This window comes from Carya illinoinensis, chromosome 5 (genome assembly GCF_018687715.1).
Source record: "Carya illinoinensis cultivar Pawnee chromosome 5, C.illinoinensisPawnee_v1, whole genome shotgun sequence".
Lineage (NCBI taxonomy): Eukaryota > Viridiplantae > Streptophyta > Magnoliopsida > Fagales > Juglandaceae > Carya > Carya illinoinensis.
In genome coordinates, this window is record NC_056756.1 from 2830788 (window position 1) to 2852498 (window position 21711).

The 21711-nt window shown below is 35.0% G+C and overlaps 3 protein-coding genes across 10 annotated transcripts; 2 read left to right on the forward strand and 1 right to left on the reverse strand.

Annotated features, from left to right (window-relative positions):
- The first annotated feature begins 71 nt into the window (after positions 1–71).
- LOC122310988 (phosphoglycerate mutase-like protein 1) lies at positions 72–6165 on the forward strand. Of its 2 annotated transcripts, none has more exons than XM_043125306.1 (10): positions 72–330; positions 1229–1290; positions 1367–1551; positions 1667–1746; positions 2462–2624; positions 3595–3669; positions 3775–3863; positions 4986–5105; positions 5753–5797; positions 5876–6165. In XM_043125306.1, the coding sequence occupies exons 2-10, from the start codon at positions 1272–1274 to the stop codon at positions 6000–6002; spliced, it is 903 nt and encodes a 300-aa protein (XP_042981240.1). In that variant the 5' UTR covers positions 72–330; positions 1229–1271; the 3' UTR covers positions 6003–6165. The 2 variants fall into 2 exon arrangements, with proteins under 2 accessions (XP_042981240.1, XP_042981241.1); XM_043125307.1 differs by having other exon boundaries at positions 82–330; positions 1444–1551.
- LOC122310990 (phosphoglycerate mutase-like protein 1) lies at positions 4303–21543 on the forward strand. Of its 2 annotated transcripts, none has more exons than XM_043125310.1 (4): positions 4303–4928; positions 20043–20223; positions 21067–21111; positions 21190–21543. In XM_043125310.1, the coding sequence occupies exons 2-4, from the start codon at positions 20066–20068 to the stop codon at positions 21314–21316; spliced, it is 330 nt and encodes a 109-aa protein (XP_042981244.1). In that variant the 5' UTR covers positions 4303–4928; positions 20043–20065; the 3' UTR covers positions 21317–21543. The 2 variants fall into 2 exon arrangements, with proteins under 2 accessions (XP_042981244.1, XP_042981243.1); XM_043125309.1 differs by lacking the exon at positions 4303–4928 and adding an exon at positions 19400–19611.
- On the reverse strand, positions 6411–17027 carry LOC122310982 (fatty acid amide hydrolase-like). Of its 6 annotated transcripts, none has more exons than XM_043125292.1 (21): positions 16477–16790; positions 16316–16380; positions 16045–16154; positions 15896–15956; positions 15466–15656; positions 15257–15386; positions 15006–15083; positions 14762–14909; positions 13547–13659; positions 13384–13459; positions 12515–12586; positions 12037–12088; positions 11079–11159; positions 10902–10985; positions 10598–10701; positions 10298–10390; positions 9057–9125; positions 8646–8710; positions 7890–7951; positions 6822–6917; positions 6411–6732 (listed from the first exon to the last, which is right to left on the reverse strand). In XM_043125292.1, exons 2-21 carry the CDS (start codon positions 16356–16358, stop codon positions 6670–6672), a joined length of 1791 nt encoding a protein of 596 aa, XP_042981226.1. In that variant the 5' UTR covers positions 16359–16380; positions 16477–16790; the 3' UTR covers positions 6411–6669. The 6 variants fall into 6 exon arrangements, 5 of the variants coding, with proteins under 5 accessions (XP_042981226.1, XP_042981225.1, XP_042981223.1 ...); XM_043125291.1 differs by having other exon boundaries at positions 16293–16380; positions 16477–16780; XM_043125289.1 differs by having other exon boundaries at positions 14762–15083; positions 16293–16380; positions 16477–17027.
- Positions 21544–21711: the final 168 nt, after the last annotated feature.

Genomic DNA, 21711 nt, shown 5'->3' on the forward strand with positions numbered 1-21711 from the left:
TACAACATCAAACCTTGATTGATCAGAGTCAGATGTTGTATATTTTCCTAAGAAAGGAGGAGTGGACGAGAGAAGCAGTAGTAAAGAAGCAGAGGAACCCACCCATCCCATCCGTCCGTCCATCCATGATCCATCCATGCCCATTATTAAAATCATTCACTCCTAATATTCATATATTTAGTCCTTTCAGTTATTAACAGACGTACACGCAGTCGCATTTCTCTACCATTTGATATTTCTCTTCCTCCAATTGCATTCCTCTCGCGTCTCCGTCTCAATCATACCCGCTTCGATCTCATCTCTCGGCTCTTTGCCTCTCATCTTCTCCTGGTACACCTTCCCTTCCACGACCCTCCCTCTAACATATATCTTCCCTCCCATGGGGGTTTTTTATTGATTTTTTTTTTTTTTTTTTTTTTTTAATTAGTGCGTATGGTTCTTTCTTTCTTTATTTCTTCTTTCTTAAAAAAACTATGTCTTTAAGTTGTTTTAGCCCGTAGGTGGTGACTTAGGAGGAGGACTGAGATAATTTTGGAACTCCCATTTAGCTTAGCAGATGTTTGGTTTCCTTGATGTATGAATCCCGTAGGAAAATAGTGGTCTGATCTGTCAAGGTTTCATATTGTATATTCCAATTTGATGGAAGTTGTGGGGTTCTTTTTGGTTTTTGTTTATTTCGTTTAGGAAATGTTAAACTGACCATAAAGTTCTTATCTTGTCTAATACATGACAGTTATGTATGTTTTAACAAGGTCGATTTCTTTATCAATTATAAATTTACCTTACTAGTTAGATATGTTTCCCATCATGTTGTAAGCGGTAATTGCATTTTTATGAAAGAAAGGCTGTTAATTGTATGGAATGAAAATTTTAGAAAATAAAGAAGGAATTATTAGTTGAAAACGTATTGGACTTGAACCATACATGCTTTCAGCACTCACTAACTGAACTAACTCACTTTAATTTTGCGGCACATTGTTTGGTCTAATGTTGTCGTTAGGGGAACATGTGTTGTTCTATGGCGCCACGAGCCATATGACGTCACCTTGTAATGCTATTTGAGCTGTCTCCTGATCATGTTACACAAGCACATACACTACAGATATATGGTTTTAATCGAATGTTATATTGAAATCCGTTTTCTACTTGAAGTTTTTCAGGCAATTACCATTGTTTTGTACTCGTATTTTCCTGTTTCTTACTTGAAAGCTAGTGTGTTCAATTGCAGACATGGATGGTGGTGCAGGTCCAAGTTTGTTTCCATTGCACCGATGCAAAACTCTCCATCTGGTTGGTACCCAAATCTGCTTTTCAATTATGTACAATGTCCATCATGGATCTAAACCTGTTATAAATTTGTCTGAAGGACATTCAAGTTTGCCTTCGTTCTTGGCTTTTGTTCGCTACTTAAGGCCTTGTGATCTTTTAAAACCATACATCCAGGTGAGGCACGGACAAGGAATCCACAATGTAGACGGAGATAAGAATTACAAAGCATACTTGTCTCCTGAATACTTTGATGCACACCTAACTCCACTAGGCTGGCAGCAGGTATGAAGCAAGTCATTATTACAATTCTATCTACAATTTTTCCCTTGCTGGAAAGATCACCATACCCCATCGAAAAATGTTGTTTTGAGTTTTTTTTTTTTTGCTGTTGTTGCAGGTTGATAATTTGCGAAAGCACGTTCGTGCATGTGGGTTATCCAAGAAGATTGATTTAGTCATTACATCCCCATTGCTAAGGTTGTTATGTCAGCTTATTGTAATCCTCTTCATGGCCATTCATTGATATCTTTTCACGTTTCTGTTTAAATTTAGAAGTAGTTCTTCTTCGTTCACGTGGTTTTTTTCTTTCAGTCATAATCAGTTCTGATATTTGAATTGATGTCTAGTAATATTTTCTAAAAGATAGGCGGAAGTTTTTGTTTCTTGAATTGAAGTTCAACCATTCATCTTGATTCTCACTCTCACTCTATTTTCCTGATTGTGGAAGTTGCACTCCAAACCGTTCACCAAAATTTGCAGTTCTGATGGGATCATATAATCAGCTGAAATGAAATTCAAGCATGGGTTTGATTCACACCTCATTTCGTGAGAAATAATTACCATCCAAAAAGAGGAAAAAACAGGGTCTTTGTCTAAAGGAATGTATTGAAACATGCTTGTATTTGGAACAGTAATTTAAATATCCATGGCATTTATTTGTTTGATGGGATTGATAGACTATGGTCATGTTTGCAATGGTTTTGCAGAAAGACTCCAATAGAGAGAGGATATACAAAATTCAAAATTAAGTTAAGGAAAAAACTTGGTTGGATGTAAAAGATATATGGTTTTGTTTCATATGCTTCTTTTTGACAATGGATTTGGTTCTTTAGTTGCTATTTTCCCTGAAAAGACATATTTCATGATTTATGTCACAAAAGTCAACATTTTACTCATGATCACTTGATTATAGGACTCTACAAACTGCTGTTGGAGTATTTGGTGGTGAGGGCTATGCAGATAAGGCGGATGTACTGCCTCTAATGGTGGCAAATGCAGGAAATAGTGGCCGTGCTGCAATCTCAAGTCTTAATTGCCCACCAATCATAGCAGTAGAGCATTGTCGAGAACATTTGGTATGTCATGTGAATATTTCCATTCTCCTTTCTTGCAATTACACTTGCCTTCCATCAGATGGGAGTGAATCAGATTGTTAATGGCCGAGTAACTTCATTGTTGGCAGTGTAAAACCCACCCCAAGATCATGCCTACAAGACTACTTTTAAATACTTCTTATCTATTGAGTCTAAAATCTTGGAAGTATCTCATGGAAGAAAATGCTTTCTGTAGGCAAGAGTGTCAATTGTTCCATTTGTGCCTTGATAATTTGGCTTGGTTTTGCTAATTTTAGCAGCGCAAATTTCAGAAATGTCTGATTCAACTTAGTACAGAGACAATTCGAGGACATGTTTCATATATATTAGGCCATAGATATTTTTCTTACTTCTAATGAGCTCAGTACTTTTTTCTGATGAATTCATTTTTTTCTTCATATAAACTAAGCATGACAGTACAAGATGCAAATGCACAGAGAGAACATACCGCAGGGAAAAAAGGAAACTGGTCAAACAGCTAGCTGTCACATGGCATATGAGTTGCTCAAAAGCTTATTACAGTGGCTCTTAATGATAAATGCATTGTTTGAGACATCGACATTCTGCAAATTCTGTTAGAAAACCACATTGATAAAAAGACGATATGCACATGCAATAGTCCCGGTAAAAACCCGATGTACATCACTAAAATGTCCCCACTGAAGAAGTCTATCTTCAGTAGTGAACCTAATGTGAATAACCAGCCATGCTATAAAGCTCACATTTGGAGAACCAACTTAGCCTCCACCTAGCCACCACTGGCAGGGCACTCAAAATCTAAATTTAGATAGCATATAATATGTACGCTGAAATATGACCTATTAAAAAATATATTACGCTGAACTATGTCGAAGTGTATGGATAAGAGCCTTTGACCTTGCAGCAGGTAATGCCCAACTGCTCGTTGAATGATATCTAAAGCTACTTTTGTTCTGTATATCTCTGGTTGCAGGGAGTTCACCCTTGTGATAAAAGGAGAAACATCAGTGACTATCAGTTCCTTTTCCCTGCAATTGATTTTTCTCTGGCAAGTACTTTGATAAAGTAGATCTAGAGGCAGCAATACAGTTACTAGTGAACGTTCGTTTTTTCCTTGGATTCCCTGATGAATAACTTTCAGATTTCTATGCAGATAGAAAATGACGAAGATGTATTATGGAAGGCCGATATTAGAGAGACAAAGGACGAAGTTGCAGCTAGGGGATTGAAGTTCATGAACTGGTGATGATGACCTTTGTTCACTATCTGAACTCTGGATTTGGGTCAATGCATTTAGCCTCTAAATGCATTCAAACAGTACCTCACTTATACTTCAACCACCAATTACATGGAAACTGCAATTGATTGTTTAATGTGCTATCATCTTTGAGTTTAACTTGTAACCCTTAGGAGGACAAACTTTATTTTAATTGACCGCGAGCTTTTCTAGGATTGCTAGCTTTAATCTTTTTTTTATAAGTAAGAGTAAAGCTAGCTTTAGAGCTTGTTTGGGCACTTGGACTATCTCAGTATTCTGTGAATACTAGTGAAATTGTTTGAGTTAAGATGTTTTATTATGTTTTAGAAAATAAGAGAGAAAAAGTTTAATAAAAATATTATAAAATTAAAAAATTGTTGTAGTATAAGTTTTTAATATTATTTTTGTTTTGAAGTTTGTAAATGTTGTATTGATGTTTGTGTTTTGTTTTGAAGTTTGTAAAAGTTGTATTGGTTTTTGCGTTTGAATAATGATTAGGTAATGATTAGATGAAAAGATTGAAGATTTGAAATTGAAAAATGTTTGTGTTTGAGGGATGTTTGAGAACAATATTATTCTAAGGCTTCTATCCCATACATCATCTACATGGCATAATTTGATTTGTAAGATTTAAATTTTAAAATTTATTTTTCAAATCAAATTATACCATGTAGATGGTGTGTGATGTAGAGGGCTTAGAATAGAGTTATTAGATGTTTGAGAATGAAATTATGAGAATTTTTTAGAATTTTGAGAATTCTATATCTCATATTTGTGTCCAGACATCCCCTAATCTTATATTGTTCAATATAAACTGTTTTAACTTATCAGGTCTTTCAAGATCTCTTTTTTGCAAGAACAAAATACCTTTCGAGAGCTCTTCATGATTCATTCTTAACTTTTGTGGGGTATGAATCTAAAGGGGCAATGGATCTCAAGAAGTATCACAAGTTTTGGATTGATTTTCTCAATATAATGGTTCCGGATTAGCTGTACAGTTTCCCCCCTAGAGTATTGTTATAGCACTGTAAGCATATAAATATATATATATGACTTTGGCCTGATTGTATGTGGGACCCAAGCTTTTCTTTGAATTTTTTTCTCAGGTTGTGGACAAGGAAAGAGAAGGAGATAGCAATTGTTACCCACAGTGGATTCTTGTTTCATACCCTAACTTTGTTTGGAAATGACTGTCACCCTTTTGTGAAAAAAGAAATATGCAAACAGTAAGTATCCATGATGCCTTTTATTTATTTTAGAGATACCATTACTCGCACCCTTCAAACATGAAACATGAACTCAGTTGATATGGAGCTCCTTTTAGGGTGTTACCCCATGTTCTCCTGGGTACATAAGATACAATAATCCCTACACGAATTTTTTCCTTTAATTTTTCCCCATAAACGTTCCACTGGCTTTTTTCTACTATAGCTTAATGCTCTTTTGTTCTGAGAAACTGTGTTGAAGTCCCCTCGAGGCCATTGGAGGTTTATTTGGCCGTTAACTTTAAGGCCCTGTGGGATTAGTCGAGGTGCACGCAAGATATAGCCCGGACACCCACGGATATACAAAAAAAGAAAAAAAGAAACTGCATAATGATAATATCTGAGTACAAATGCGTCTTTGCATGTCCTCGATGTGCGGTAAAATTTATATTTTTCTCATCCTTTAGCTGTAATGTGATAAATTCGATGTATTTTCTTTTCCTTTGTGTTTATACATGTGTATATCTTAGCATGTGCCTTTTTTTCTTTGGGCAGAGCATCAGTAATAAGATAACTACTTCAAATAAAAATTAATAGGCTCATGAAGCAGAATCAGTTATTAACTCAGTTGTGAATTGGGAAATAACTTTTGCAACATCTTTTTACAGCTTTGCGAATTGTGAACTTCGTTCTATGGTCATTGTTGATAGAAGGTGAGCTAATGAACTCTTCACGACCGCAAGAAACTTCGTCCTATTCAGGATCCGTAACGATTTCTCTTCTTTTGCCAGTATGGCAGGTTCAAATGACTCGACAACTAATTATCCAGGAAAGATACCTTCTGGGCTTGATCTCCCAAGTGATGTTGCGGTCGAGAATAAATTGGAGAGAGAAGAACCAGATTCTGGATTTACATAGTAAAAAATCATTCTTCCAAGCTCTGGTTTCTTACCAGACGTTCCAACATGTTCTGCTGGTATCTTTAGAATTTATATTCAAATAGAGGAGTTTTGAATCTGATTAATCAACGAGGGGATGAACAATGATTCCTTTTTAAATGAAAATTGGATGAACTAGATAATTAGGTGATAGAGATACTGAAATATCCGGAACAACTCAAGCCAATCTACGCTTGTTCCATCACCACCCTCATGTTACGACCATGAACGACGTGCTGTTTGTTGTCGTTATGAAATCGACTTCTCTGTTATGCTAGTCTGTTGGTGCTGCAGCTGGTACAAGGATTAGAGTATTGAGAGCGGAACGGCAACAAGAAACTTACGAGTGTGCTCTGAAATAGGTATGAACATGGCAAACAAGAGAACCTGACTCTCAAAGCAATTCAGTCTCTTTATCTGTTTCCATGACAACTACATGACCGAGTCTCGTGCTTAAGCCCATTACATACAAACCTCTAGGAAGTTGATGAAAACGTCTACAACTTATCCAATAGAAGATGGATAGTTATTGTCACAACGGATCAATTTCACCGAGGAAACTGATGTTGGAAGTGAGCCAATTAGCATAGAATCCTGACATATTGCTTTTTAACAAATGGCTATCACGAGCAGCAAGAGGCAGCACTTTAGTTAGTCTTCAGAACGTCATAAAAAGATACAGGCCTCTTCTTGGACTTTACACACAGCTCCTGAAAAAAAATGAGAAGATATGGGTCACGGCATGCCCTAGAAATTATCAATTTTCCTTCCCTTAATGATATATAAGAACTGATGATACCTCTATAGCAGAAGCCACACGCAAAAGGGAAGCTTCACCCCATGGACGGCCTATTAGTTGCAAACCTATTGGAAGTCCTTGTTTATCAAAACCGACCTGAAAGTTATAATATTGATCCACAATAAGATAATAAGGCGACAGAAGAGTGAACATCAAAGGTGGTCACAGACAATCCAAAATTCTTAATTGGTCATATGCCATTGCTTTGAATGGTATTGAATGTAATGGGCTATCAAGCACCTTGGAGTTGTGCCAAAGAAAAAATTAATAAGAGTACAAGATTGACTTCAAACTCCTTAAAATTAGCTTTATGCGTTAAGGCTTGGGTTCAACACTAGAGAGCTCAAATACCAATTGTTTGAATTTTTACGAAGCGTTCAAATTCTCTTTTCTTTTTTAGAAAACAAGAAGAATAATTTAAAGGTCAACACTAAAACAAACAGAAAGTGCTTTTAAACATAATTTAGGAAGTAAATCTTACAGAGATAGGTGAGGGTAAGATTAAAGAGTGCTTTCTCAAGGTCAAAATAAGTGAAAGAAGTTTTCCATTAGGATCGTATGCATAATAAATTGCTTACTAATTAGTATATGGTATGGAAGGGGAAACAAAATGCCACCAACCCATCAACTGATCAACCCAATCAGTTATTTGAGATTTCAACATCAACCCAGCTTGGGAAGTAGGGCTACAGTTTATTTACATTATTAGACATCCATATATATTTCAGAGTACCATAATATTGATTGTTCCTCCAATTATCCAGCACCTTATGTTCTACTTAAGAAAGAAACAGAAAAATCAAGAAAAAACCCACACTTGGATTTCCATTTTTTTTCCTTTTTATATTTCTTACTCTTCGGATTAAAATTTTACAGATATTGCTTCTAAATGCATTATGATCGGTGGGAATTCTTGCAACATTTGTAGAAAGCACAAATATTCATAATTGATGATGTAGGTGGAAGTCTACACATACTTACCGAGAATGAAAGTGAACTGCTGGGAATACGTATGTGAACAATACAACAATAAGATATGAGTTTAAAAATAAGACATGCATCACTCACAGGCACAGAAATGGCAGGAAGTCCAAGAAGATTTGCTGCAAGGATAAACCGCATAAGATCACCTGAAAAACAAGAGGAGGAGACTTTAAAAATGGTAAGAGGTGTAAAAACTATGCATACAAAGCAGATGTACCAGGAAACATGAAGAGACATAAAATGGAGAATCTCTGATGACAAAAGGGAAACTGGCCATTTGCCTATTTTGCAATTTCAAATTGGAGATAATTGAATCTACAATACCAGAACATGCCTAATGAACAATCTCGAATTTTAGAAATTGGAGATAATTCAATTGAAAATAACAAAAAAGAGACATGGCCTAATTTAAAATTTCATATGGTCAATTGTAGCTTTAGAATTTGATCAACCATCTCAAGATTTGCAAGGTTTTAGAATCTCATGCAGTGACATAACTACATCCCACTTGCTCCACGTAGCTTAGGTGCTATTTTCAGATTAAGGGCATTAAGAGGTACATATGCTCGTACCTGGAGTAACATGCTAAATGGGATGAAATGATAGATGCGTAAATTGGTCTCGTGGGATAAACAAGGTCTCTTGGCCTTCTGTGGAGTTCTAAAACATATTTGGCCCATTGAGGCCTTCTAACAACGGGTCAAAGTTATGGACTATAATGAGTATTTTTCAGTTGCAGATTTGGAAACAATCATCTTGGTTGAAAAATCATCTTGGATGAAAAATCACTTTTCAAATTCATACTTTTCAAGTGACAGAATAATCTTTTGATGAACAGACCTGTAACCTGCATGTCTGTCTCACCATGTAGAAGCGCACTAGGAGGTATCATGGGAGCTGTCATGCTGTTATGCAGAAGAAAGCAAATCTGTCCAGTTACAATATCTCAAAGAAAAATATCATATGCAGGTTACACATGATAACCAATTAGAAGTAAACAAGTGCCCAGTTAAAATTAGTATTTTCCTTGAAAAGCAGAGTGATACCATTTACTGGAACCGAAAACCGGAAAAAAAAGGGAAGATATTTATTCAGTACTTCTAAAAAAAGAGCCAGAAAAGAACTGTAGTACCACAGTGATGGGCTGTAGTAGTCCATATCCAAATCCAGTCCCCCATTGGATTAAATATGTATAATGATCTGATCCGTTAGCTGCACTTATTATCAAAGTGATAAGTTAAGCTTACATACCCAGTTGTTGGGGTCACTATGACATCAACGTTCTTGAATATTGCCATGTGATGGTACATAATCCTTCGCCTGAAGAGTAGATGCAAAAATCAATAACATTTCTAAATTAGACCAAGCAAGGAGCATTTGAGTATCTCACTTGCTATAATACAGTCTTAAATGAGGATGTAATAGATGATAAACTGCGCTAGATATTTCTAAAGTTCTATGTCTATGACATTTAAACCATATTTTCCTGAAAATGATGGTGTAAACCATTGTATAAAGTGGACGGGTAAAATTAGATCTATAACATCTAACATAAGTTGGCATGATATATCGAAGAAGTATCTCAGATATTTCCCCAAGGGTCTCTAAGAAAAGAAGATCAATAAGCATATAATCAGCATCCCCCAGTTCTCTGTATCATGCATCTAAAATGAAATCCAAAACAAGAGCTTTCTGAAGATAAGATATCATTCATTGTGTGAAGAATGAACAAGAAAAACTAGACCTAAAATGTATGGAAGGAACTATTTTCTGGAGGTCCATCAGGCCTGATCAAGGTGCCACACATCATGGTAGGAATAGGGTGCCCCTGCACCTGGATACTTTATGAACAACCATAAATAGTAGATAAATATATCCAGAAAAGACATCTGGGTCTTTTATACTGTGAAAACTCGAGCAATAAAAAACAATGTTTTCATGTCTTAACAAACAAAAAGTAGGAAACAAGACCACTCTGCCCATTCTCATGACCCGCTTTTGGGCTTTTCCAAAGAGCTCTCCAAGTTCTCATTGGTAATTTTGTATTAATCTAGCTTCACCCAGAGATGGAAAATTCAATGAAGCATTTCAGAAAGAAAGGTACTGTAGCTTTTAACATGCACGAGATTAGAAATAAATCAGTCATTAATTTACTAGGCTTTCACATCCAGTACAAATCATGAAAAATCCCTTGAAAAGGGAACAAGGAAAGAAAATGAACATCTATGGAGCAGTGTGTAGATATTAGAGATACAAAGTGGGAGATAGATGATAAGCCTTTCATCTCGCTAGATTCCTACCCTGAAGGTCACATATCTACTTAAGGGGGAGAATCAATCCCTCTTTTATGAAACATCATAGACCTTCCTGAAAATCCATGTAAACTAAGGAAGCTTGTAAGGATTAGACAGTTCTGATATAAATTATGAAGAATCAATTATCTGAACAGCATACATAGTCTGATGCAGTAAATGATCGTTATTATGACTCACCTGAGACGCTGGGCAGCAACATAGTCTGATGCGGTAAACGATCGAAAAAGGGCCAAATTAGTACGAGTATCGTACGTCATTCTTGCAGCTTTCCTTCAGAATGACAAAAGGAGGGAGAACATATCAATTTAATATAATGCCACCATTAGTTCTGTCTTTTTTATAAATAATGTCATCCTGGGATAATAATAGCACTCACTCTGAAAAATTCCAATAACTTGTAGAAAGGTCTTTGTTCCAGTTTCAGTATACAATAAACCTACTATTTAATGTTCCTTCGACAAAGGCAAAGAAACATACCCATCCTCACAATCAGGATTCACGGAACACAGCATTTCAGATCCAATTGAAACAAGATGAGCATTGCGCATCTCATGGAGCTCAGGTATAACAATCTCCACCATCTTGAAAAATAATACATGAAATATGAAGCATCTAACCAGTGTGATTGAATGAGCATTTTAATTCTCAAGTTTAAATGTATTATCAGAGCAAACTATTAGCATGTCAAAGGACAGAAAAAGCCATTTTATTTCAAAACTAAATAATACAAGGGTGAATGGTAAAATTGTTATAAAGTGCATAGTAGTCATAATGCACTTACTCTACAACCATGAGTTCTGCGCAGCAGACCTAGAATATCTTCACACTTATCAGAAATATCAGTCGAGTTTACATCATTGAACCACTGCAGCAGAAAAATCATATACTCTTACAATGACGTCTGATATCTAAAGCAGTTAAATTTCATCCACTTTGGTGAAAACCAATGTGAGATTACCGTTGTATACTTTCCAATTTGCAATGATTCCAAAGCGTTTAAACTGTCGTGTGCTGACAGTATTGGCAAACAAGGTGCGGACTACAAATCAAAGTATAGTTAAATTTAAATGTGATACACAGTTCAAATAAATTAACAAAGGTGCATCATAATTAACATTCTAGAGGAATAAAAGCTATCAAAGATATCATAGGTATGTCTATACCAAGCTATATAAATAACTAATTCCACTTACAAAAATGATAACCATTCCAACTAAATGCCCTGAACAATTGGAAGAAATTAAAAAGGGCCATGTAACTCAACTAAGCCATAATCCAAACTGAATTGGGAAAATAAATGAGAACCAGTGAAGTAACTGACAACTTGTTTCTAGACAAATTAAACAAATCGGCAGTCAATGCAAATGCATGATTGGAATGATGATGAGCTGTAAGAACTATTATGAATTCCCCTTCTGAATTTATTGCAATCAATGGGGCATGTATCTTCTTTTTATGTTTTTGCTACGCACTCCCTGTCTCATATTGTTGGTCTATTCTAACGATCAAAAAAAATATATTGTTAGTCTATTCTATTTTGGGACATTGCCTCCTTTGAAAAGTCAATGGACACGATTTTAATTACCTTCCCAACTTGCCCTCCATTCAAGAAGTCTACACCCATTTTTTCCTTGACTTTATTTGAGTTCAAATTAAGGAGGGTAATATTGGAAACTTAGTTTTATGTGAAAAACAATGCATTAGATGATGTCCCCTTCAAATGTTGGATATCTAAATAGGATCAACAACATGCGATGTAGGGGATATTCTTTTATTGACAAACCATGAGATACTAGTCAAATGACCCAATCCTTAATAGAAAGATAAATGGAGAAGGTGAACTTGTAAATTTTTGTTTTTCAACAAGTAAAAACGTGTATGCTATTTTGATAGGTAACAAGGTTTACTAAAGTTACCGGTTGTAAACTGTTTCTACTTGCAAGAGAGGATCCCAAGATTGCTGCATACCTGATAAATTATAGTGCAATGAGATCAAATTAAGGAACATAGCTAGTGTTCTCAACCAAATGGTTATTAACCTCTCACTTAAACAAGCCAATATTTTGTAACATGCATGCATCAAACACTGATGTAATGTACAGAACCAGGAATCCATGACATACTTGCAAGTAATAGATACTATGAGCAAAAGGATTATGCACTTCAAGTTAAGTCAATATCCATAATATCCTAAAAAATGGACATTCCAATTTGGGAGGTCTTAATGATTCAAGAGTTAAGCAATAGAGAGAGAAATATTGATGCAGAACTTAGATGTCTTCCAATGTAACTGAAAATACATCAACAATATACCCAGGCTAGGAACCAAAATAGGATGAAATTCATAACAAGCCAGAGTACTGATGAACATCTTCACGAGCATGAAATGCTTACACTAGCATGACATCCTCCACTGTTGACGCAATTGGTCCAATAATCTCCATGGTCCCGGCATCACATAATGATCTGCAAAGAAAAGGCCCCAAATACAATGATTTTAATCATTCATCCTTAAAAAATAAAAAAAATAAAAATATCTTCCTACAGCATAAAAAGTATCTTCAGTACATTAATGCCAAACGTTTAGAGAGTGAATAACTGAGGACTCCTGGCCCTTCCTATTGGCCTTATTGCAAGGGTTGCACTGATTGAGGCAGAAGCATTAGTCAGACTCATTGGATCCTAAGCCAACCATATTTTAATTGGAGCTTAAGCCATTACATACTCTTTCTTTTTTTTTTTTCTTTTTTTCTTTTTTTTATATAGAAGTTAAGCCTTTCATACTCTTACACACAGTGTAAATTAAATTTTACCACATATTTAATTTACTTGCCTCACTAAAAGTTTTTTCTTTCCTTTTTCTTATTACCTTCCTCATGTATGTAGAAGTTAAGATCGAATCCATTCGATTTCTTAAAGGATTATCAATCCTTAACTTTTCAAGCAATCATTTATCAGTGGTTGCGAATTGTCTATTTTTCTCAATATTTTCTACCTTGGTCCGGGGAGAATCATTATAATAATCATAACAACTACCATCCTTACACAAGAACCACAGTGACTTTTTCCAAGGGGGTTGACCTACAGGATAACTCCAATAATAAATTTACTGCTAAATAAAAGATATATCAGACGCTACAATAGAATCTGGAAAATGTAGTTTTCATTTTCAAGTAGTGAGCAATATCTATTTTGTAAAAGCATAAGGCCCAGATATACTAGCAATATATCATTGCGCTCGATCCCACAGCTGGAAGGCTTACCCTTCCATATCCGTCCGTCCATACGTTGTCTTGAAGCCCACTACACCACAGAGGGATGAAGGAATACGGATTGAACCTGCCTTTTAATGTTACAGTTAGCATAGAAAATTAGCAAATAAGAAATGATAATCACAGTGCAGCCAACATATTCTATTTGCACAACCTCCGCCATCTGTTCCAAGTGCAGCAGAGCATAGTCCAGAAGCTACAATTGCTGCAGGACCTGAGGAAGATCCACCAGTATACCTTTCAGGTGCATGAGGATTTCTTGCTGTTCTGCACTTCAAAATACATAAATCAGGGAAATAAATATTGTCTAAACTGGGAAGGGAGAAAACAAGGAACTGGTCCCCAAAGAAATTAAAAACTCTCAGTTATAAGTATGCATGGCTTATAAGGTTATGAAAGAAATTATAAGTATGCATGTACTTATAAGGTTATGAAAGAAAGAGTAAACAAAATATACTAGTGAGATTCCATTATCTGAAACAAAATATAACAATTGAACAATTCCTCAAGTTTTGCTGATGTCTGTCAGTTCATCCATGTGGAAATATTTTACAAATGAAAAATTATGCAAAATATATATATATACATATATTTATAAGTAATAAGAGAAAAATTATGCAAAATAATTATCTGGAAAGACTAACATGCTCAGTGCATTGAGAGATAGGATTATGTTAGCTGGACTAGAAGTTTTTTTCCCAAGGCCTAGCATAACCAAACAGCTGGAAACCGGAAATTACTAAACTACTTACAGGTCAGAGTTGGGATTAAGTGGACCCTAAGTAAGTTTCAGGTTGATCCAATCATCGCTGGTAAACAGTTAAAACCCTAGCAAAACTCACAAACCCACCAACCTGATAACTAACTATACTACATTCAAAGTTCAAGCCCTGCCAAGGTTGAATTGGTTCCAGGTTGCATTTTCCCAGCCCAGTTACAAGCATAGTGTCTGGCACACTACTCTGAAGAAAAATCCAACCCGAACCCAACCCACTGACCCATTTCCTTCCCCCCTATCAAGGTGCCCGGAAATTACCAACTTAACAGAAAGGTGAAGTTTTCACCATCTATGTACATTATTAGATCTAAAACTGAAAATCTTGACAGCTATTGCAAATCTCAACAAAGTAAAATTAAAGAATTTTTTGGGAAAATAATCCCATTCACATGTGACATCTTAACGTATACACTTCTCAGGCACACATAACACATCCACTATCCACCATCAATTTGTCTGACTGCACGGATAATTGTCATTTAAAAAGCGTTGGATATCACCTTGCCATAGACATAGTGTTCATGTCAAACATCAACATCAGTATTGAAATTGCAAAATTGCATTATTTCAACTGCTAAGAAATAAACTTACCCAAAATTAGGGTTATTTCCAGTCGTACCCATGCCAAACTCATGCATATTTGCTTTCCCTAAAAGGATCACACCACAGCTTCGCAGTCTTGAAACACAAACCGCATCCTTTTTGACAGAGCGAACCTGATGCACCCATGTACTACCGCCTGTCACAATAAAATGATACTGTGAGTTTGCTAATACATCAAATAAAGTCTGACAAATACTTTTTTCAAAAAAAAAAAAAATCCATAGCCATTTACTCTTAGATGGATGAGGAAGGCAATCTATATCATCCTTGATTGCCATGAAAATCCCATCCAATATAGATAACGGTTTTCCTGCATTAACAACATCCAAAGATGCCATAATTATTAACTGGGGTATATTTCCACTGCAGTCAACACAATTATACATGATAAAATTTTACATTAAAGTGGACTTACTTGTTATAGTTATTAAACCTGCAAATAGCATCATATGCCTGAATAAAACTATCACAGCTCAGCCTTACCTTCCTCAAACCTTTTTGTAGACGCTGCAGCTTGCTTCCTGACTTCCTCAGCATCAAAGGAAATCAACAATGGTTGCGGGGGCTTCTTACTGCTGAACTCCTCGATAATTGGGATGATGCGCTCTGCCACCTACATATTGAAATGGGAACTTTCCTGTTGTAATCCAGGTGAAAATGAACGCGATTACTAGCAAATAATAGAAACTTACTATAGATGGGGTCGCAAGCCCAGACCGATAAGCATAAGCATAATCACGGATCTTCCAGTACTTGAATGGTGGATCTTGATTCCCATTCCAGCTGCCAGGAAGATCGTAATCTGGAAGACACTTCAAAGCCGATTCAACTCGGTCTTCTGGTTGCCCGTCCTCATGGAGGGTGACAACGCCATGTTCTGGTTCTAATTTTAGATCAAACTCATTGAATCATTTCGTGCCCAAAAAACTTACTTTAGTAAAGAAAGCGATTACTTAAATTAACAGATGAACAACACAGAAGAACAAAAACAACATATCTATATAGACGCACAAAATATGTCATAACTTTAACCAAAGAAAATGAACTAATATTGTCACACACACACACACAAAAAGAGAGAGAGAGAGAGAGAGAGAGAGAGAGAGAGAGAGGGAAAAAAACCTTGAGGAGGAAACTCAGGTTTAAACATGGGAGCCTCTGGTATCACCGTATTCCGCAACAACTGTTAATTGCAAATTCAGTCTCCTACAGCTGGAAATACACTGGCAATTATAAATTCAAGTTAAGAAGTAACCAAAACAAAAACAGACCTCGATGAATTTATTCTTCTTCTTCAAGTAAGATATGAGTAGGGAGCCTATCACCGGCGCTTCAATTATGCTCACAAAAACCTTGAATATGAACCCCGTTAAATGCGGTGCTGCGAGCCATTGAAACCAAATTTCAAAAAAAGTAATTGAGCTTCGGTTCAATATGAATCAGAATACAGTTTTTAAATTTATCACACAAAGATCGCAATTAACAAAGTTTGCACATGAAATTCGATCATGTAAGCGACCTTGGATAGATTCGGGTTCGTACTTGACGGTGGATAAGTCAACCTCCTGGGCCGGCACCATGACATGCTTCTTTCCCATCTTTAGCTACTGAAATCGAAACCAGAAAATGGTTCAGAATTGCAATTTCAATCGCTTAATCTCCTTCAAAGAGGCTATTAATCGTCAAAATGCGCAAAACAGAACCTGGCACAAAGAGAGGGAGTCTAGTTAGACTGTGGTGAAAAGGATGCGATACGAAGCGGTCAATGGGGTGGTTGAGCTGCTGAAACGCAACTTTAGTAAAGCGTAGAGCAATTGTCTTTTTTCTTTGGCATTTAATATATGATTAATTGCTTTCGCCTTTCACAGAATGGAGAAAGGCCATCCATTCTGTGAAAAGCCATCCGTTACTACTATGACGTAGAGGTGCAGTCAATGCTCCCCAAATTTATTTCAGTTTCAGTCTTTCAGAACTGTGTGTAGTCGAACAAGTCGGATACAAGCCAACCAGACCCGAACCAACCACCCACCCACGGCCCCGGTTCGCTGTTTCGATCGGATGGATGGGAGCGTAGAAGCTCCAAATTGCTTACCGAAGTTGGTGTTGAAGCCCAGGTGGTTGGGGGTTGGGGTGTGGAATGCGACAGCTCGGGTCGGGCTTCGTTTGTCCGGACGCTTTTAAATGGTGGCAGGTCGGCTAAGGCATCAGGTGCGTTCATTGTACAACTCATCCGCCGACGTCGTTTCTCGCTAAATTGTTTGTTGGCCGGCGGTTGCTGTTGCGGGACCGCAGAACCGACTTCTTGATAATGCCGTTGAAGATGAAGAGTGTACGGTCGTGCCCCTACCAGGAATTAAGCGCGCGCGACACTCGGTACTGGAGTTTATTTTCGGATTGGTTAGACAAAATTAAAAATTTTATTTTATTTTATCTTAATTTATTATTATAATTTTTTTAATTTTTATATAAAATATAATAAATTATTTAAAATTTTTAAATTTTAATATAAAATTAATATTAAAAAAATTATATTATAAAAATATTTTATTTATCAATATTTAAAATATTTTATTTGTGTAATCAAACGAAATTTTACTACCTATAATTAAAGTCGTATACTAATTCATGTAATAATACTGATTTATTTATATTTAAATTTTAAATTAATATTTTTTTTAATAAAATTTACTTTTAAATTAATCACATTAAATTGTTACATATGTGAATGCATAATTATATTTGTAATTAAATTTTTCTATTCATGAATAGAGCCTCTACGAAGAGGAATAAGACGAAATGATTGATAAATAATATTGAAATAATTTATGAATAATAATTAAATAAATTTTACATAATAATTAAATATTTTAAATTAATATTTTATAGAATTTTAAAAAATAAATATTAAAAATAAAGTTAAAGAAAAATAATATTAAATTTGAAAAAATTAAATTATTTATTTTATTTTATTTTGAAGTTAGAAAAGTTTTAAACTCGTTTGATAACGTATATAAGATAAAAAAAATATGAAAATTAAATAAAATATTGTTAGAGTATAATATTTTAATATTATTTTTTATTTTAAAATTTAAAAAAATTAAATTATTTATTATATTTTATATAATAGTTTAAAAGTTTTATAATGATTAAATAAAATAAAATTATTTGTATAATTAAATGATATGCGATTAGATAATAATTAGATAAAAAATAATAATTTATATTTATGATATTTAAATATTGAGATAAAATTAAATAAATTAAAAAAAATTACCATCCAAATCAGTCTATGGAAAGAGACGGCCAGAATTTTCACAGTTGTTGAAACAGTGTATTTGGTGTACCATCTTACCCAACCCTCTAAAAAAATAGTTTGATTCGATTCAAACCGTTCAAATTAAATCGGTCACTAAATTGATTTTAATAAATTTTTTTAATTATATACCGAACCACTTTAGATCGATTTTAGCCAATTTCAACAAATTTAAAATTGTATTTATTTTTTAAGTTATCTAATAATTTATTGTATAAAAATATAATAGAAGTAAACATATATTAACTTATTCATTATTATATTCAATAATAATTGCAGAAAATTTGAAAAATAAAACATGTAATTCTTTATTTTTTTTTAGTTAAACAAAAAATTAGAAAGTGAATGAGTATTTTGTATTAGATTTGTGGTTGTGCATAAAATATATTTGTCATGTACTTATAACTAAATGGTATTTATATTATTTTTTTATTAAGAAAAAAAATGTCAAGAATTGAAGTTAAATAGATAACGAGTAACGTTAGATACAGTCTTAATTAGTGAATGCAAGTCTCGTACACTCTTTTTAAAAAAAGTGAAATTTATAATTAAAAAATAAATTTTTTCACGTAGTCCCAAATTTATCAACTTTTTTCGGAGAGAGTTTACACGGCTTTCATACTTTAGAACGGCAAATGTCATTTCTCATTACATGTTTATTGAAACCATTTTTATTGAAATCAGTCAATGAATTTATGCTTTAAAGTTTTTTATACACGATATTAAATGTCTAAACTGCATTATATGTGGTTTTTAATATTTTTAATCAACATTGAAATACTCTATTCAAAGTTATGAATCTTCCAATTCAACCCGTTGAATCACCCCATTCACTGAATCAATCCTAACGTAATCATGGTTTTTCAAACCTTAATTTTGCCTTTTTAACATTTATTTTAGCACGGACATGATAAATGTTTTATTTGTAACTTAATTTAATTTTATAATTAAATGTTAACAAGCCAATTACATAGAGAGTATCATTTATATCTTCTTATTGGGGGTGTTACTAGCATTCTTTGGATAAAGGGGTGTCATTGTCCGCCCCTCGCCTCTGCATGGGTTGGGGGACTATTTAGGCCTTCAAACCTTGGCACCGTCCTTCGTGGGCAGGTGCCCACATTTGGATGCCAGGAATTGATTAGCCCCCACAAGCCTTCACCCACCCCCACCCACCCGTAGTGAACAAAAACCAACTAGATATATATATATACACACACTAGAGAGAGAGAGAGAGAGAGAGAGAGAGGACAATGACCGGTGACTGAATACCATAACAGAGAGATGTCTCTAGGAGGTTGAACTGAAAGATCTCTTTTTTGCGAGAACAAAATATCTTTCGAGAGCTCTTCATGATTCCTTCTTAACTTTTGTGGGGTATGAATCTAAAGGGGCAATGGATCTCAAGAAGTATCTAAAGTCACAAGTTTTGGATTGATTTTCTCAATATAATGGTTCCGGATTAGCTGTACAGTTTCCCCCCTAGAGTATTGTTATAGCACTGTAAGCATATAAATATATATAAATATATATTGTTATAAACTATCTTAAATTGTATGACCACATTTATCTAGTTGTCAAGTGCATAGTGTTAGTATAGTGCCAGCATAGTACTACATAGTAACTGGCATAGTAAATGGCCGACATAGCACAGTGCATAGTGTCAGTATAGTACTGCATAGTAACTGGCATAATGAATGACCGACATAGCACAGTGCATAGTACCAGCATAGTACTGCATAGTAATTAGCATAGTGAATGGCCGACATATGCACAGTACCAGCATAGTACTGCATAGTAAGCTAGCATAGATCCCTTTGTACGCCTATATATATCGTTGAATTCTTTAAGAAATTCTTAAATTTCATAACTTCTCTGAGCTCTATCTCTCTCTCTCCTTTTAGAAAGTTCTATAATAAATCTATCTCTCTCTTTCCTTTTCGATAGTTTTATAACATATATGACTTTGACCTGATTGTATGTTGGACCCAAGCTTTTCTTTGAATTTTTTTCTCAGGTTGTGGACAAGGAAAGAGAAGGAGATAGCAATTGTTACCCACAGTGGATTCTTGTTTCATACCCTAACTTCGTTTGGAAATGACTGTCACCCTTCTGTGAAAAAAGAAATATGCAAACAGTAACTACCCATGATTCCTTTCATTTATTTTAGAGATACCATGACTCGCCCCCTTCAAACATGAAACATGAACTCAGTTTATATGGAGCTCCTTTTAGAGTGTTACCCCATGTTCTCCTGGGTGCATAAGATACAATAATCCCTACACGAGTTTTTTCCTTTAATTTTTCCCCATAAACGTTCCACTGGCTTTTTTCTACTATAGCTTAATGCTTTTTTGTTCTGAGAAACTGCATAATGAAGTCCCCTCAAGGCTATTGGAGATTTATTTCGCCGTTTAACTTTAAAGTCCCGTGAAATTAGTTGAGGTGCACGCAAACTGATCAGGACACTAACGAATATAAAAAAGAAAGAAAAAAAGAAAAAGAAAAAAGAAACTGCATAATGATAATGTCTAGTACAAATGCATCTTTGCATGTCCTCGATCTGCGGTAAAATTTATATTTTTCTCATCCTTTAGCTGTAACACAATAAATTCCATGTATTTTATTTTCCTTTGTGTGCATACATGTGTATATCTTAGCATGTGCCTTTTTTTCTTTGGGTAGAGCATCAGTTATAAGATAACTACTTCAAATAATAATGAGAAATGATATTTGCAATCGTGGTTGTGCAAGTGACGTGCAGTCGCTTTAAAAAATATGAATTAATATAAGATCCACATGAAAAAAAAAAAATTATTTTTATAATTATTTTTATTCATTCCGTACAACCGTTTACATCTCGCTTACATGTGCCGACTGCATCTAGCAGTTCTGAAGAATAATTAATAGGCTCATGAAGCAGAATCAGTTATTAACTCAGCTGTGAATGAGAAATAACTTTTGCAACATCTTCTTACAGCTTTGCGAATTGTGAGCTTCGTTCTATGGTCATTGTTGATAGAAGGTGAGCTAATGAACCCTTCACGACCACAAGAAACTCCGTCCCATTCAGGATTCATAATGATTTCTCTTCTTTTGCCAGTATGGCAGGTTCAGATGACTCGACAACTAATTATCCAGGAAAGATACCTTCTGGGCTTGATCTCCCAAATGATGTTGCGGTCGAGAAGAAATTGGAGAAAGAAGAGACAGATTCTGGATTTACATAGTAAAAAATCATTCTTCCAAGCTCTGGTTTCTTACCAGACGTTCCAACATGTTCTGCTGGTATCTTTAGAATTTATATTCAAATAGAGGAGTTTGAATCTGACTAATCAACAAAGGGATGAACAATGATTCCTTTTTAAATGAAAATTGGATGAACTAGATAATTAGGTGATAGAGATACTGAAATATCCGGAACAACTCAAGCCAATCTACGCCTGTTCCATCACCACCCTCATGTTACGACCATGAACGACATACTGTTGGTTGTCGTTATGAAATTGACTTCTCTGTTATGCTAGTCCGTTGGTGCTGCAGCCTGCAGCTGCTACAAGGATTTAAGCATTGAGAGCGGAACGGCAACAAAAAACTTACAATTGTGCTTTGAAATAGGTATGAA

What these genes read in the sequence shown, in the direction of transcription:
- LOC122310988 (XM_043125306.1), top strand. An exon ending in AGCATTGTCGAGAACATTTG is followed by an intron (nt 2,625 to 3,594) that starts GTATGTCATGTG and finishes CTCTGGTTGCAG; the next exon opens with GGAGTTCACCCTTGTGATAA. An exon ending in AAAAAAGAAATATGCAAACA is followed by an intron (nt 5,106 to 5,752) that starts GTAAGTATCCAT and finishes ATCTTTTTACAG; the next exon opens with CTTTGCGAATTGTGAACTTC.
- LOC122310982 (XM_043125289.1), bottom strand. Translation starts at nt 16,371, where the DNA reads ATGGGAAAGAAGCATGTCATGGTGCCGGCCCAGGAGGTTGACTTATCC. An exon ending in ACTTGGAACAGATGGCGGAG is followed by an intron (nt 13,460 to 13,546) that starts GTTGTGCAAATA and finishes ATTAAAAGGCAG; the next exon opens with GTTCAATCCGTATTCCTTCA. An exon ending in GTGTGGCTTCTGCTATAGAG is followed by an intron (nt 6,733 to 6,821) that starts GTATCATCAGTT and finishes ATTTTTTTTCAG; the next exon opens with GAGCTGTGTGTAAAGTCCAA.
- LOC122310990 (XM_043125310.1), top strand. Translation starts at nt 20,066, where the DNA reads ATGTTGGACCCAAGCTTTTCTTTGAATTTTTTTCTCAGGTTGTGGACA. An exon ending in AAAAAAGAAATATGCAAACA is followed by an intron (nt 20,224 to 21,066) that starts GTAACTACCCAT and finishes ATCTTCTTACAG; the next exon opens with CTTTGCGAATTGTGAGCTTC. An exon ending in ATGGTCATTGTTGATAGAAG is followed by an intron (nt 21,112 to 21,189) that starts GTGAGCTAATGA and finishes TTCTTTTGCCAG; the next exon opens with TATGGCAGGTTCAGATGACT.